General features: G+C 36.1%; 1 protein-coding gene across 4 annotated transcripts; it reads right to left on the bottom strand.

The window, feature by feature from the left end:
• Positions 1 to 748: 748 nt before the first annotated feature.
• On the bottom strand, positions 749 to 15,080 carry LOC120625711 (kinesin-like protein KIF18B). Of its 4 annotated transcripts, none has more exons than XM_039892863.1 (8): positions 14,323 to 15,080; positions 12,478 to 12,696; positions 11,530 to 11,735; positions 8,905 to 9,257; positions 7,969 to 8,159; positions 6,664 to 7,591; positions 5,937 to 6,056; positions 749 to 2,614 (listed from the first exon to the last, which is right to left on the bottom strand). In XM_039892863.1, the coding sequence occupies exons 1-8, from the start codon at positions 14,839 to 14,841 to the stop codon at positions 2,547 to 2,549; spliced, it is 2,604 nt and encodes an 867-aa protein (XP_039748797.1). In that variant the 5' UTR covers positions 14,842 to 15,080; the 3' UTR covers positions 749 to 2,546. The 4 variants fall into 4 exon arrangements, with proteins under 4 accessions (XP_039748797.1, XP_039748796.1, XP_039748795.1 ...); XM_039892862.1 differs by having other exon boundaries at positions 749 to 2,617; XM_039892861.1 differs by having other exon boundaries at positions 749 to 2,629.
• Between the last annotated feature and the right edge of the window lie 2,711 nt (positions 15,081 to 17,791).

The raw sequence follows: 17,791 nt of genomic DNA on the forward strand, positions 1-17,791 counted from the left end.
ACAATCATATTATATTAAAAAATATAGAAACATTCTTAAAACAATTTACAGTGTCCATCGATATATTAATAAGGTCATATGATATATAATATCAGTGGTGTAACAGTGTTCGCCACCCCCTTATATATGTTTCATAATGCGTCATATACTCAATCCTACAAAATAAAGTTTGTCTGTCTGTTTATTTGTTATTTATCAATGGCTCAATAGCTGAACCAATCTTACCAAAATAAGGTACATATAGCATCCAAAAGGTGATAGACATAAGGACATAAAATAAGTTTATCCCCGAAAAGATTGTGTAGAAATTTTGCACTAATAAGCTTGTATCCTGGAGACTGAAAGAGGATACCTACATGTTGATTCGGGAAAAAAAATTCCCGCGAGATTTTTCAGACTTAATCGGAGGGTCACTTACAAAGAGTAGTTATTCTTACAAAAAAAACAGTCAAATACGACTGTATTTTTTGTTTAAATTCAACTACAGCCTTTAAATGCAATCTCACAAGGTGGGGGGACGGCAGAAGCATATGAAAACCATACGTACCGGAACGCGAAATCGCTTGCGGGCACTCTTTGCCGGTAGCGTGGTAACTAGCCACGACCAAATCCTCCAGACGAGATATTCAGTTTATCTTTATCAAGAATATAGAATTATTATATTTTATTATAAATTTATTTTATTTAACCACTAAAAGCTGTTATTAGTTTAAGCTACTAGTTTTGTATAACACTAACTAGATAATATATTACCACTTATTTATGTTAATTTTATTTTCTCATTAAATGAAACTGTTTCTTTTGAGAATAAAAGTCATTGTTAACATCTATTGTTTTCCCAATTGCCACGGCTACTAATATCCTCTACGCTACGCCACTGTCATATATCAAAAATTTATCTAAGAATATTTCTAATAAATCAGTAGTACACGAATATCCAAACTACAATAAATTGACAGGTTTGTTTATAGTCAATTCCTATTAACAATTTTTCCTAAAACGAGGTACTTATTCGATTGTGTTACAATTAAATTTACAAATCCAAAACTGTAATAGGTTCATCTATTCTCTAATATCTACTCTTAGACTTGTCAATTTAGTGTAGTGTAGAGATATGCAAACAACCGCATTTTTACAGTATGTGTCTAGTTTTAAACCAAAACACACTGATTCTAATACATTAAGATACAAAACATTAATTAAACGCTTACCAAAAAACTTATGTCAAATCGTCATTTAAAATTACATGTCAATACAAAAAGTTAATTATATTAGACAAATTATATAAATCGCTCTTACAAAATATATTATTGTGTAAATGTATTAAAGCTAATAACCATTTATTAAAATCTCTTTATTAATACATACACAAGACGCGACAGATATAAACGAGACGTAAATGTCAGTTTTGTATGGAGATTACATGTTTGTCGGTAATTTTGGAAAAGCTCGTACGTAAAGGATGGTGCGTCATGAGATCACGTCTCGTCACGCAGGAGGTTGAAAATTTGATAATTCTGTTTTTCTTCTTTTTCACTACAAGTTAACCCTAGAAAATTCACTTAATATTAAGCCATGATGCAGTCTAAAACAGTAGCGGGCTAACCTGTATGGGAGAATGGCAGTTATACCCCTAATCGGTTTCCATGCGCCATCGTACCGGAACGCTAAATCGCTTAGCAGCACGTTTGTCAGTAGGGTGTGGCAACTAGCCACCAGACGAGGCCAGACAAAATCCAGAAATTATAAATTCCCCCTCAGCTCTCTGTCCTTTTCACACTTTGTCCCTTTGAAAAGGATAGCACTGTTTATAGACACGCTCACTACTTTGGTTCACAGATACAAGGATGTACAACATAATAATAGTGATTCGTCATGATTACAAAGTTAAACCAGTCGCGAAGCTATGGCAATAGGCTTACACATAACTTCCACATACACATACATGTTGGACAGACTACACCATCGTAGGACGCTGGACGCAAGTGGCAGGAGACCATGGAATTTGTAACCCCTTAAAAAGTCCAGCAGTGGGCGTGCATTTGTTGATACGTTAATGACCATAGCCGGGCGTTTTTTTAAATGCATTTATTTTGTACAAATAATAAAAAAAAATCGCCCTGTTAAGTATTTTTTAATAAAACAATTCCAGAGTATTAAGTTTAAAGAAAAAAAACATACAAAATGTTACGAGCTGGCGTAACAATGCGTTTTAATACTTCTCTCGGCGCGTTATTTAAATCAGATTGTGGTTTTTTTTTTTAACGAAACACACTCATGTTTAAGTAAAATCAATCTTATCTCACATAATTAAAAAAAATTGATTATACTTTCACTTATATTACTGGCACTTCGTTATCAACAGGCAGTGAATGTACAGTCACTTATGTTAACTTCAGCAGTCCCTCCATCATATCTATCATTAAATAAGTAAAGTTTTTGTTGGTCACTAAGATTCTCTACGTCACTTCTTTGTTTACTCGTGTTCATTTCTGTTCACTCCTGTTCACTCCTGTTCACTCGTGTTCACTCGTGTTCACTCGTGTTCACTTCCTGGCGCCGAACGGTGCGGGACGCGAGTACGGGTGCGCCTGCACTCTCTCCCGGCCCCGAACTGCTTTAAAACCCACTGACCTTTCAGTCAACGCAACGTTCTTTTGCCCACCTGTTAGTTTGTTAGTGGACGAATACGAACATTTAGTTAGTGATTATTTATCGTTAAACTAATAGTTGGTAAGACCTCAGCTCTCCGTTCGGGGTACATCACGGCTATCATGGGCAGAAGACAATTATATCCCCGGGGAAAGGATAAAAATATATCTTGTCCCACAGCTTTATCAACTCTCAGAGCACTGGCGCACAAGTGGAAATAATATCCAAATAATATTATATTTGTATACGGGGGTAAACTTTTCCTATTCCATGTTCCCGTGCTTTAGTAATCCCCCGATTATATCCCCTGATATTGGTTATAAGTAACATGTCCATCTGCTAAAGCACAGGATGTGTAATATGGGAAGTTTATCATCGTTTATTTTTACACATATATTATTTAATTTTTTTCTAATGCTCTGATAGTTGATAAAGCTGTGGAAGAGATAATTGTCTCCTGCCCATGGCAGCCGGGCTGATTATGATCCACAGAAAACACAAGCATAACTTTTCGGAGTTATGTGCGTTTTCGGCAATTAAATATCACTAGACAAACACAAACATTTAGTTAGTCAGTATTAATCATAAAACTAACTGCATACAAGACAATGCCTCAATAAATAAGGCCTAATCTAAGGAGATTCGTAGGCATATATCATCCGTTCTCTAATAGGTATCACTTAAGAGTTGGTGAAACGTTATTTTAAAGGCATCGCCTAAATCAGTAGGCATTCCATTTAGGCGATGACTCGTTCTAGTGAAAACGGACATAAGAGTAGTCAATACCAAAGCTTTCGTTTCGGAGGTACAGCTCTCGATCCCCAGAACACACACGAACCTTGAATCATGATACTATAAATCTCCCACGGCTGGGAACAGACCTCCACTTATAGGAGAGGGTATTAGAGCTTGCAGTGGCGTGCACTTCATACATGCACAGATGCACTGCCTACCCTAAAAGAAAATTTATCACTCGTAAAGGAGGATATTTCAATTTCTGCCCAGTTTTTGAATTATGCATACCCTGGTCTGAAACCTTATGCACGCCACTGAGATCTTCGGAATATTATGTTAGTTTGTTAAACGTAACTATCATATTTTAATTAAGTACCTACTTTCAACTATGGCAACAAAAAATAAAGATATAAAAAAAATTAAGTTATGATATTCTTGAAATAATAAAACAATCATATTTACTTTCAGTCTGATATATCTACACCCCTAGTACGATTACTGGGAAACAAAATTCGATATCGAGTTGACTCCATATATTTAATATCTAGTAGTATTTTCGTTTTAGGTACTAAGATAACACTTATTTTTTGTTCAATCATATGATTTGAGGTCAATCCGAAAACGGTCATGACAATGCTCTTACAAAAAACAAATTAATACATAATATCATTAAAACACATACTTCTCTATAATCGACTATAATGACGCAAGCGCGCCGTAGCTACAGTACCTATGGCCATCTTGGTCGGTCATTTATCTGTTTATTTAAATTATAGATTCTTTTATTTGAACAAGCATTACATGCAAAGAATAGAAACATGTATATAGAAGTAGAATACAAAAGACGGCCTTATCGCATATTAGCAATCTCTGCGATACTACCTTGATTAGTTTATCTCAATATGGTGATTAAAATATCGTACTAGTTACATTCTGAATATTCTATTAAAGATAAAGTATAACGCATTACTTATAAATCCCTACAAAGAAAACTGACAAATTTTTCGAGCTGTGCATCGTACTAGGGGTTAGAAATAACAAAGACCTTCATATTATGGAAACATAGTTGGCAATTTCTTCAAATGTCGAACCCCATTCTATTTTACATTATTAATTTCGTAACTCAATCAATATACCGTGTAGGTTTCTAAGATTAAATTAACTTTACTTAAACCGGAGTAATTACTTAACATCGAAATGAACACGTCGGAACTATTGTTTGATATCACGGGGCGGAACTATTGAGTAAGTTACAAGTTTTGTTTAGTACTTTATTAGTATGGGTGATGCATGTGTTAGGATAAAAGCTACGGATTAAATTGAATTCAAATCTTTAAACCGTTATCATTACGTGCAGAAAATCGTATAACTCACAATAGCATATTACAAATACAAATGTTATTATTGAAAGTCACTTTCGTTATTTTTTTTTGTTTTTTAGTTATAATTGACGGGAAGCTTATGGCACACCTGGTAAGTGGACAACCATCGCCTAGAAACAGAGCAGCTTCGCAGTGCATGCAAGGAACACGTCACGCAACATGCCGCCCCGAGTCCAGCAATTTGAGCTATAGGTGTTAAGCCTCATGTGCATGTAGATACACCGGCAACCACACCCTTCAGACCGGAACACAGCATTCCAACAATGCTGCTTAGCGGCAGAAACAAGTATGATGGTAGCACCTCTGACACAAAAAGCTCCACTACTGTCATAAAGTTGTATGCTATTGTGTATAATGTATATATATATAAAGTGGTGATAGCTCAGTGGTTAGAGTTTCGGCATCACTTTCGGGGGGGACAGAGTTCGATCGCCGGCACATACCACTAACTTTTGTAAGTTATGATCGTTTTAAGCAATCAAAATATCACTTGCATTAAAAATGATGATCAGCATCATCATATCAACCCATTACCGACGTCCGATTGGCGCAGTTTGCGCTGCTTTGGCTTTGACCCTGCTTTCTGAGTCCAAGGCCGTGGGCTCGATTCTCACTACTGGAAAATTTTTGTGTGATGAGCGTGAATATTTTTCAGTGTCTGGGTGTTTATATGTATATTCTAAGTATTTATGTATATTACTCATAAAAATATTCATCAGTCATCTTAGTTCCCATAACAGAATCTAAGCTTACTTTGGGGCTAGATGGCGATGTGTATTGTAGAAGTATATTTATTTATTTATTACCGGCCCACTACAGGGTACGGGTCTCCTCCCACAATGAGAAGGGGTTAAGGCCGTAGTCCACCATGCTGGCTTAGTGCGGATTGGTGGGCACTTTGACCTCACAACCTTGAGAACATTATGTAGAACCCTCAGGCATGCAAGTTTCCTCACGATGAATTCCTTCACCGTTGACGCAAGTGATATTTGAATTACTTAAAACTCGCACAAAACTTAGAAATATTAGAGGTGCAGGAATTCCAACTCGGGACCCGAAAAAACTAGTCGACTCTCTATCCACTGGGCTATTATTCATATTATTTTATGGGCATAATATATAAATATTATATTATTGGACTTCATGATTATAATGTGTATTATTTACCTTGTATAGTTCGGAAGTTGGAACCGTCGCGCGACACGCTAGAACCGAAGGCGGGTCCACGCGGGGCTGGCAAGGCGGTGCCCACCCGGCGGACCGGCATCACTGGCTTGACGATACGAGCTGGTGTAGTAAAATAGATTTTTTTTTAATTGTAATATTTGCCGGAACAAATATATCAGAATTCCAAGTGCGAGATTTTCACAAACATTTTTTCCCGTTGTGGGAATATTTATATTATGACTCTTTACTGGTACACCACATGAAGTATAAGAATTAAACAAGAAAAAAATAAACGTAAAAATAGAACCAGAATACAAAAGGCGGCCTTATCGCTTTGTAGCGATCTCTGCCAGGCAACCTTAGAATTAGGAAAAGAAAAAAGCAGAACAGACCGCAAGTGGTACAAAATATAAAATACATACATACCAATAGCTAAATACTAATATATAAACTAATATACACAACATATAATATATATTTCAAAAAAAACCTAATAATATATTATTTACCATATAATGAGATAATAGTAATATCGTCATTTTATTATTATTATTATATTATTAGGAGTATTAAATATAGCCTTCAGTAGGACACATAATAACACCTAACTTAGGATGGCTGCCAACAAGTTCTGTCCCAAAAATTTCTACTACTATTAGTTATATCCCGCGAAATCGTAAAAAAGACGGAAGAAAAAGCTGTCAAAAGCTAGTATTTATAAACGTACCTTTATTGTCATTATTGAAGTTTATAGTCCTTTGTAGAGTGTTAGTCCGATCCGTCAAACCTCTCTTCACCGGCTGTACATCTTTCGATTCAACTTTAACGGGCATCTTTTTAGACACATCCATTTTGCCCGCTAGCACGAATGTTGAATTCAAATCTTTAGGATCAATCTCACCGAAATTATTCAGATTTTCAAACTGCAATCTAGTTTCAGTTTTAATTTTCTTCGCAGAGTTCAAATTCTGAGTGTCCAAAGCTTCTAACGAGTCGTTTATTATAATTGTATCATTGTTTTGCAATTTTATCGGTGTCCCCTTACGTTTTTTAGCACAAGGTTGACGGTTTTCAATGTCTGTCAAATCGTCACTATCAGTCACAATATCAATGGTTGCGTTGAAATCTTGAGATTTTGGCACGTCTTCTTGATTGAAATCGAGTGGAGCAGTAGGGTTTTCTAAGTCAAGGGTCGAGATGAATTTGAAATGTGGATCGTTTTTTATCGTTTCATCCGACCAGCTGATGTTCTTGGCAGATTTCACCTTGTTCATTATCCCGAGATACTCTAAAGTTAAAGCAGGTGGAGCATGCCCGTAACCTTTGAGGGTTAAATAAACTTTTTTTAACATATTGAAAGAATCACTCATGCATTCGGTGGACACAGTAATCTCCTCCTTCATAATTGAACTGAGTTTGTCTTTTAGATCGTTGCTGGCTTTACATATTCTGTATTTGCTTTGAATTTTAACTTTCTCAACCATATCGTTCAAGTATTGGCAGTCCGCGAGACATTCGTCGAGTACTTTCTGTAGTTTCTTGCCACTTACAGTCCAATTGTTCCAAACGTCAATAATTTTTGAATTCCAACTGACATGTTGTTTTATATAGTTCTCTGATGCGCGTTCTTGACGCGGTATTTCTTCGGTGCAAATCTACAAAGAAAATGTATCAAATACAAGGAAAAAAAGAGAATGTAAGTTAAGAAAGAAGAAGATTTTTAGAATAATTTATAACCATATTGTTCGGTGTGGTGACGACAGATCAGGTCACCACCCCTATATTAAAGCTATATTAATAATAATAATCGTTTATTTCAGGCAATATGCCAAACCCATGAAATAAAAGACAAATACTTACTGTAAAGATTTAAATTAAATTAAATTTAAATTAATACACATTAATTAATGAGTTTTAAATTACTACTGATGACGATGATAACAATATTATGAGACAAAAACATAGGGTACCGGCATAATGGTAACTTTAAAATAAAAAACACTCGACTAAAGTATGAGATAAAGTGAGTTACCTGCTCTAGTGCGTCGCATGAAGAACGGTGTGCAAGATCGGCGACGTGCTCAAAAGCACGCGTGCGTAGAAAATGCCTTAGAGCGAGCACACGCTGCTGACTCATCAGAGTAAGTAACTTGCTCTCTAGCGCAACGTGGGCAAGCTCTACTTCATTGATGCGTTGACTCCAGAATGCTTGTTTAGCCAATACTAAAAATATTTAGGTTTTTTTATAATCAAATAGGGAAAAAATATATTTTTATCAAAAAGATACTGTCTAATCGGCTAGTTTTGGATTACATACAAGTTTTTATAGTATGAAATGTTAACACATCTGATATTAAGGTGTGAAAACCTTAGCATATCTTTTTATGACAAATTTGTACAATATAAATACGGTAATTTTACCTGTTTGGCTTATTACCAACTTTCTAACTAATCATATAGAACGTGTTAAAGAATTACGAGATAATATTGAAGGATGCATATGTATATTTCATAAGAAATCACCCCTGTAAAAATATTAAATCAAAAGAAACCTATTTATTTTTCCATACAAACGAATTCATAACATTCGGAGTGTTAACTAATGACAACCCTATTGAAGATAAAACGCTGACACGCGCACAGTACCTATACTACGCGACATTTTAATTTTGCATGTGATGTTAGGGCTGATATCTGATTTATTTCAGTAAAAACTATGGCAGTGGTTTTTAGTAAAAACTATTAGGTTTTCGTCTTCAAAGATAAGTCTCAGAGACAGTACATAATGTACCTCTAAAGCCTGTGAAGAATTATTTCGGTTCACACGTTGTATAAATCTGCGCCATTGAAGAATATACTTATACAAAGCAACCATTGTATTTTTATCTCTTTCGCATAATATTCGTACACCCGTATGTACGAAAGAGATTTTTTCTTGGAGTGGTTTATATAATTAAGATTTTCTTACCATTGCTATCATCAACAGTTGCTGGACTCGAAGACAAAGCCAACTTGGCTTGCAGCTCTTTGATCTTCCTCTCCAACTTGACCTGCACTTCCTTATGTTCTTTATTCTTCTTCTCCTCTTCCTCGAGCTTTCTCTGCAACTCCTTGTTGAGTTTCATACTCTGAGCGGCATTCATGTTGCCGTCGATTATGTTCTTCTTTATGCTGAGCTGGATCTTATTGGCCCTCGCTGCGTATTTCAACGTATTGTAGGTGTCTTCGTAACTGATTGCTGATGGTGACACGTTCGCTATCATCACCGTCTTGCAGTTTCCTCCGAGACTGTCTTTGAGGAGGCGCGTCAGCTTTGAATCCCTGTTAATAGGTTTGATTATTATCAAAATCAGTCTAGACCTCTCCAGCACGAATAGCATGGGTAGGAGACAATTATCTCCCCGGGGAATGGAAATAAATATATCTTCTCCCACGGCTTTAAAAACTCTCAACAGCATTGGCGCACAAGTGAAATTAATAACCAAATAATATAATATGTGACGGCCGAGTGGCGCAGTGGGCAGCGACCATGCTTTCTGAGTCCAAAGTCGTAGGTTCGATTCCCACAACTGGAAAATGTTTGTGTGGTGAACATGAATGTTTTTCAGTGTCCGGGTGTTTATCTGTATACTATAAGTATATATGTGTATTATATTCATAAAAAATATTCATCAGCTATCTTAGTACCCATAACACAAGCTACGCTTACTTTGGGGCTAGATGGCGATGTGTGTATCGTCGTAGTATATTTATTTTATTTCTTTTATAATATATGTGTAATAGGTAAACGGGGGTAAACCTCTCCTATTCCATTTTCCCGTGCTTTATCAGGTGGACACGGTAATTATATCCCTCGTAAGGGGATATAATCGAGGGATATAATTTTTGTCTCCTGCCTGTGCTAGCCCTGCAGAAGGTCTTTGCTCAGCATTCGGCCATTAAAAAGGCTAAGGGCGATGAGTATGCAAAAAAACTTATCTACTAATGCTATCCAAAACAAAAGGATTTTGATTTTATTCTAACTTGAATAACAATTCAATATTAATTTATCATGTTTCCTCCATATCGCGGCACTTTATTTCTTCTCGAATCTCATTCTCTTTATTTTTCAATCATAAATAATGTAGTACGTCAAAATAATTTAATTAATAACTTTTCTAAACATTTCGTGCTACAAAAGAACTATAAAGGATAATTAGCAGCATTCTAAATTCAAAACACTTTATTAAGAGTAGGTAATAACTATTTATTTTTTATCATAAATTTGTAATAAGGGTTTTAAGGTTGTGAGTCGAATATAATTTTCAATACAATGAAAAACGAAACTTTCCACATATCGAAAGCTGTTCAAATAACATACCAAATCCATGGGTCCCAACACGGCACATCCCACCATAACAAATATTTGTAATTTATTTTTTAGGTTTTCTTTTCATTAATCACATTTTTTTAAGACACCACAGTCGTAAATTACAGGTAAAATATTTAAAAGCGTCTACTGACATGGTTTGTCAGTATATATATTTTGTTCTACCCTCAACTATTTTCCAGGAACTACACTCGTTATAATATTATTTATATCTATCTTCTGCATTTTTAAGAAAAACAAAAACTAAATTTCAATTACGTATATCATAGTAAAAAAATGCTTTAAATGTACAGTACCTTCAAAATTGTATAGACTAGAGATAAGCTAGCAAACGCACTGCCACATCTATTCTGAACTACTAACTACTCTCAGGCATGCAGGTTTCCTCACGATGTTTTCCTTCAATGTTTCAACATTGAAGGAAAACATGCAAGTGATATTTCAATTACTTAAAACGCACAGAACTGAGAAAAGGTGCTGGGATTCGAACTCGCCCCCCCAAAAGTGAAGTCGAAGTCTAACTCACTGGGCTATCACAGCTCCTACTACTTCTTTGGGATAAAGAAATTTTATTTATAACTAGCGTACCCAGCCCGCTTCGCCGGGCTAGATTTTGCTTTATATTATTTAAACAATAAACTTACATCATTAAATTTTGAATTTAAGTCTCATAATATATTAAATCATTTATTTCTCTCCGTATTCATTCTCTTCTATTCTCTTCTCGAGCGGGTGAAGATCATTATCTACACCCATGTACACCCAACAATAGAATATCATCATAGTAAATAAAACCTGTATTTGACAGTTTGAGAGTTTAAAAATAGGAGTGCTCCGATCGTCACCAAACTTTACAGGATTACTCGCCAGGTCAATCCGGAGATTCCCCGAAAGTTTCATTGAAATCGATCCAGCCGTTTCGGAGCCTATACGGAACGTACCCACACACTTTCTCTTTTATATATATACTAGCGGATCCCAGCGCCATCTGTCGGGCTGATTTGTGAATCTAAACCATCCAGGGTGCCACCCAAACCCATACCGAAAAATTCATTCAAAACGGTCCAGCCATCTAGGAGGAGTTCAGTGATGTCACTGAACTCCTATCTGCGTGTGTATGTACACACGCACACTAGAAATATATATATAAAGATAGATAGATAGATGGGCCGATGATGAAAACTAGTGGAAGAGCAAACAGCAACACATGCGCAGTATCCTCACCTGTACGGTATGTAGCTGCTACCGTCTGCCAGCTTGTTGATACAGTTGCCGAGCGACAGCAAGCTGCGGTTGATGTTGGCGCCTTCCTTGAACCTCTCCCCCACGCAGCCGGTGGCGGACGCCCGCTCGCTGCCCGCCAGGTCGATCATGGACAGTTTGACCATGCGACACTGACTGCTCGTCTTGCAACGCATTGTCACATACACCTATGGATAATTCTTCTTTTAATTTTTATTCCACTACAAGTTCTGACTGCAAACTCACCTGCAGTGCTAGAACATGCAGGGGATAACAATGATATCCCCTAACAACAACGGGGATAAACTTAACCTATGGGTAACTTAGGAGAAGAATAGGAGAAGTTTACCCCCGTTTGTTATTACACATATATGATTTGGATATTATTTCCACTTGTAATTCTATGAGGTTTGATAAAGCTATGGGAGAAGATATTTTCACCTTTCCCCAGGGAGATAATTGTCTCCTGGTGGTAAGTGCAGGCTAAGATGGGAGGGAGTAATTACTACGCGAAATCGTACCGGAACGCTAAATCGCTTAGCGGTACGTTTTTAACAGTAGGATAGTAACTAGCCACGGCCGAAAGCCTCCCACCAGACAAAAATTATTAATTATTCATAATTATTTAAATGCGACTGCCCAAAAATTTTAAGATGGTGAAAATTTCCCTGTGGCTTCCACAAGGTAAGAATGTACAAAATCATAAAGAAATACAATTGTATTAAAAGTTTGTGGACTTTGGAATTTTGCCCATCACACATTATAAGTGTGTTTCTTTGCATATAATCTTCCATCTGCTATTCTACCACTATTCCGGGACTCACTATTTCACATCACCCTCCGCAAATTAAAAAACAAACTTCAGCTCTGTTATTAATTAAGATCAATGGTTAAGTTAAAGAAGCAGCAAATATTAGGGCAGTAATTCACCTGAAAAACTGCATGGCTCCTGGAACTCTCAGCGTTAGCATCAGTGGGGTGCTGGGTCCTGTTCTGGTTGCCAAACTCCAGCATATCGAGCAGTTCCTGTGCTATCTTTATGTTGTGTATAGACAGCCCCGCTACCGTCACACCATACTGAGGGTAATCCCGCAATTGTAGAGGTGTGGATGATGGTTTTAATAGGTCATACACATTTTCGTTATATACCTGTGGACAAACAAGACTTATTTTAAAGCTTTCATCTAGACTAGATTCTAGTATTTTTGAAGTGAAACTTCTTTGGAGTCGTTGTGATTTCAAACCGGATGCAACAGAAAAAATTACAGGTAAGGGACACAAATACAAAAATGTGTAGGATGAAGCAGGCAAAGAATGAAACAGAAATATACATACTATTATTATATCTGATTTTTTCCTATTTAAGTTACCAAGAAAACCGAATAATATCTAGATAAAGAGACAAACACATAAATATTTAGGACAGAGAGAGATTATACATTTTATTACCTATTCTAGCTACCATGGAAAAAGAATAAACCTTATATTTATCCTAATAGTTCTGATACTCTACATCCACCTCAATCTCTCGTAGGATACTTTTCAGAAGTTACACTTCTGCTGTGTGTGAATAAATTGCACCAGATTTTTTTTTTATAATTAATTATTTATGGACCAAGCAGATGGCCCACCTGATGGTATACACAGGGTATGCAGATGATATGAAATGAAGAAAATCTCCATCAAGAGTTATGAACGTGGGCATTTTAATAACTCTTACCTATCCTTAAGTGTTTTATAACTCATACTGGAGATTTCCTTTATTTTATATCATCTGCATACCCTGTGTATACCCTCTATGCACGCCACTGGTGAAAAACTATTACCTATGTACAGAGCCCAAGAACCTGCAAACTGCTGCTGCTGCTATCAACCTGAGACGTAGGTGTAAAACCTCATGTGAAAAGTTTCATTGAAATGCCTTTAAAAACATATCTAGACAAACTGTCACAGTAAATGGCATTGGCTTTTTGAATAATTTATCTTGATGAAAGTGAGAAATATAGAAGCTACTAAAACAAAAAGGGTGTGTCAACAATTGTGATTTTTAAGCATATTTTTACAGTAAAAAGTTTCCTAAGTTCATTGGAACTGAATAGAAATCCATAAATGAAGTATATTTATTGTGTTTCAGTAATAACCTAGTCTTAAGAAACATTTACTTGTATGGATGTTTGCATGCTTATCTTTATATATATATTTCTTGTGTGCATGTGTATGTCACTGAACTCCTAAACGGCCGGACCGATTTGAATGAATTTTTCGGTATGCGTTTGGGTGGCACCCTGGATGGTTTAGATTCACAAATCAGCCCGACAGATAGTCCTGGGGGCCGTATAGTATTATTATAAATTCTGAACTGCCATTGAAAAGTTTACACGTTTTAAAATTTAGCCTATTTTCATCACAATCATCATCATATCAACCCATTACTGGCGACTACAGGGTTTGGGTCTCCTCCCACTATTAGAAGTGGTTAATATTAGTTAAAAGGGGTTATAGTAAGTTTCCAACACGCTCATCCGATGCAGATTGGTAGACTCCACACAACTTTGTGAACATTATGGAAAACTCTTAGGCATGCAGGTTTGGTTACAATGTGTTTCTCCATTGTTTTAGCAAGTGTGTTCATACTAGGAAAATTTACTCGGCAAATAAAACTCTGAATTAACCAAGTGTGGGAATCACTTGTGAATGCCCATATTGCAGTGCCAAGAGACTGGTATTACTAATGTAATAGCTTCAAAAAACCGTAAGTTTAAATTTATTGCTTACTTCAATATAAGATACGCCAATATCGAATTCTCTATCCACTTGAAAGCCGCTTATGGTGCGAAATAAGTGATCCATAGTCAAATATGTAATGCCAGGGTGTTCTTTACTACCGATCATAGTAAAGGTCTTCCCAGCCCCTGTAGCACCATACACAAACACCGAACAGTTATAGCCCTCCATTAGAGAAGCCAGCATATCTTTCGTCGCACTTTCGAAAACATCTTGATTCGTTGTTTTTGGCCCGCAGACACAATCAAATGCGAATTTCAGCTCCTTGTTGGCGCGTTTGAGGTAATTCTTACTGGGTTGTTGGACCCCTTGGTAGAAAAAAGGCGGCAAGTCCTCCTTGGGATCGAAAACCAGCCGATTTTCGTCAATCACCTCGATCACTGTGCGATTATTTTGTCCCAATTCCCTGTCATTCAAGGGACGCACCCTTACGACAACTTTTATGTTCGAGGCCATATTCTGCGTCGAACCACTTCTGGAAGGTACAAGGGCTGTGCCCACTTTAACCATTTTGAATCCTGTAGCACTAATATAAACGTTAATGTTATTATTGAAACTGTACGTCGAACTTCACCAAACTCCACCAATTATAGCACCCGGTCACAAAATTATACACAAACAGCACTCGAATTCAATCATTAACATAACATAATAAGACAAAACTGTAATCATCGCAATAAATTGTAAGAAATCGTTCGAATTTTTAAATCTTTCGTTAACCGTCAAACGTTGACTTTAGAAGTTTTGAAGCTGACACACGCCATAGCAAATAGCCAATCAGATATAAGAAAATGCGCGTCACAAGCACAACACTCCGCTCGGAAACACGTACCATATTTTATAGTACCATATTTTATACAGTTGCAAAAAAAGTATTTTAATTCAAATAATCTATAATTTTTAATCCACATAAACCTGACGGAAAAATAATTAATTTTACTGTTTTAAAAGCGTAGTACTTATAATTTCCATTATTAGGTATGATGACAGTAACAAGAAATAAGAAAAACGTATTCCTTATATCTAATGCGAGATGGGTATTTATTTCCAATAAATACCACTGAAGAATATAGCGATCTTCAATAACAGATGAAACGCCCAATGACGTCACGTCTTTATAAATATAATGTTGTCCTTCTTGAACTACGAAAATGTCTGCATGTGTTGTTTTCGTATTTCAATTATTGTCTTTAATAATCTATATATATAAAAGAAAGTTGTGTGAGTTACACCATTTATAACTCAAGAATGGCTGGACCAATTTTTATGATATTTGATTTTTTGGATTTCAGTTAGACCGGAATAGGATAATAAGTATCTATTAAAATAACATTCATAAAAAAAAAAATCCTAAGCTAGTACTGACTAAATATTCTATTCCTAAGACAGAATCCTGTATTTGTAATAATTATAAGGGTCAAACTTTTCTATCTTACTGTTACTTAGGGTCTTATTGCTACGCCCTGGCAGGGCCCCATGACTATGTTATTGTTAGGGCATGGTTGCAAGTAATTAAATAAAAAATAATTTTAATATTGAAGGCCTCATAAGCGAAGCGTTGCGTTGTCAGTTTACGCACACCGAGTGATTCTCCGAGTGAGTCACTTTTTTTATTCTTTATTGCTTTTATAAGTGAATATAAATAGACAAATGTTGATAAAAAACACTATTTTTAACACTCATGATATTTTTAAATCTCTTTTTATTATTTAAAGTAATTAAAAAATTGTTTAAAAAAATGTTCTGGCTTGGTCGTCCGTATGTCTGAATGTGCGGATCCCGTATCTTGTGGTCACGATAACGAGCGAAATGCTTCACTTATCGAGTTGTTTTTTTTTATAGGCTTCAGTATTTTGAAGAATAGAGCTAGGCTATTACTTTTCACGGTATAATTAGATGTCGTTTAATTATTATTTATAAATATGTAATCTCAATTTTATTTTATTGAATGAGATTATAAGGCGTGCCCTTTTGGATTTTCCAACCATAGAAAGTATAGATTCAAAACCGTGGTGATGTTGTATTCGCCTCCCCAGGTTTATTAATACCCGTGGCTTAGCCGTTCTTACGTTATTGCGTCGACGCGCGACGGCATTGTATAAGAAACAAATACAATTTCCTCTTAATTTCCGCCGCCGATGTTATCTGGACATAACGAGAGTCTTAGCATTCAGTCGGGACTGTCGCTAAAACTTCGGAGAAACCGGAATTATATTGAGGGCCTTTTGTATACAGAATTAACTACACAAGAGATGGGACCACGGTTTTTTTTGGCGCGGAATATGATCATTTTATAATCCGTAGGTCTAAGTTCTTACATTTCTTAAATTTCAATTTTAATATAAACATATATATTAACTTAGTATATTGACCGCGTTCCACTTCAGCGTTTATAAATCCCGTGGGAACTATGTCTTTTTCTGGGATAAAAAGCATCGTGTTACTCACTATTTTTGGCAGAGTTACTTTTAAAGCGGATTCTGACGACGTTCTTGGCGCTATGGTTTAAAGTGGGACGATTCTATTTTAAAATTTGAGAATTAAAATTTCAGATTTTTCTCTGTTCTGGCCGCACTCGTGACGTCACAGGAAAATTAGAGTTATGTAGAAAGTCCTTGTTCCATAACTAAAGATTTTGGTATTTATAATACAAAAACTGATAGTTTGTAATCACAAAATACTTGATACCTATAATATAAGCTATTTTAACAGTTCAACGGGTACATACGGTAATATTCTGGAATTGTCAATATTTCGACCCAGTTGCATGGATCGTGTTTACGACGGGACTCCATATTCCGGCCCGTACCGGTTAGTAATTAAAGATTTTAAACTAAGCCTTTCGTGATTGGTCAACATTTCTTAAATATAGTTCAATGGGTACATAACACGATAATATTTTGGAGTTCTGCAGCTTTTGCCGACGATATGTCTAACTTTTGATATAACAATTTTTTTCTTCTTTAATAAGCTATACCTATTACCTTTGCCTTGTATGTAAGTAAGAAAACCAATATCGTGTTAGCGGAGGTACGAGTATCTCTTTCAGTACAGTGCCTACTCAAGACTAAACAATTAGTTGGCGAACTCACATTTCACATTCGCATTACAATGCATTGTCTTTGAAACTTTAGCCCGAGTCGTTCTAACTTGGTGCGACGAGTCCTTGCTCGCGAAGAGTTATTTGTTGCGAACGCTGTTCTTCAACATCTACATTGTTTTAAAGCAGGATCTTCAATCGTTAGTTCTGCATAGAAATAGATGCAACACTGTTATAAGCCTCCAACACCCTTGTAACTTAAGAAGGTGAAGAAGAAGAAAAAGAAGAAGTCTTTATCGCACATACAAATAGAAAGCCAGGTTAACAAAATAAACGATAATACAAAACATATGCACAAAGGCGGCCTTATCGACAGACATTAAGACATTAAGAAACATATTACATAAAACGGGATAGTGC

This window comes from Pararge aegeria, chromosome 8 (genome assembly GCF_905163445.1).
Source record: "Pararge aegeria chromosome 8, ilParAegt1.1, whole genome shotgun sequence".
Lineage (NCBI taxonomy): Eukaryota > Metazoa > Arthropoda > Insecta > Lepidoptera > Nymphalidae > Pararge > Pararge aegeria.

What these genes read in the sequence shown, in the direction of transcription:
- LOC120625711 (XM_039892860.1), bottom strand. Translation starts at nt 14,841, where the DNA reads ATGGTTAAAGTGGGCACAGCCCTTGTACCTTCCAGAAGTGGTTCGACG. An exon ending in TTGGCGTATCTTATATTGAA is followed by an intron (nt 12,697 to 14,322) that starts GTAAGCAATAAA and finishes GTTTGTCCACAG; the next exon opens with GTATATAACGAAAATGTGTA. An exon ending in GGAGCCATGCAGTTTTTCAG is followed by an intron (nt 11,736 to 12,477) that starts GTGAATTACTGC and finishes AATTATCCATAG; the next exon opens with GTGTATGTGACAATGCGTTG.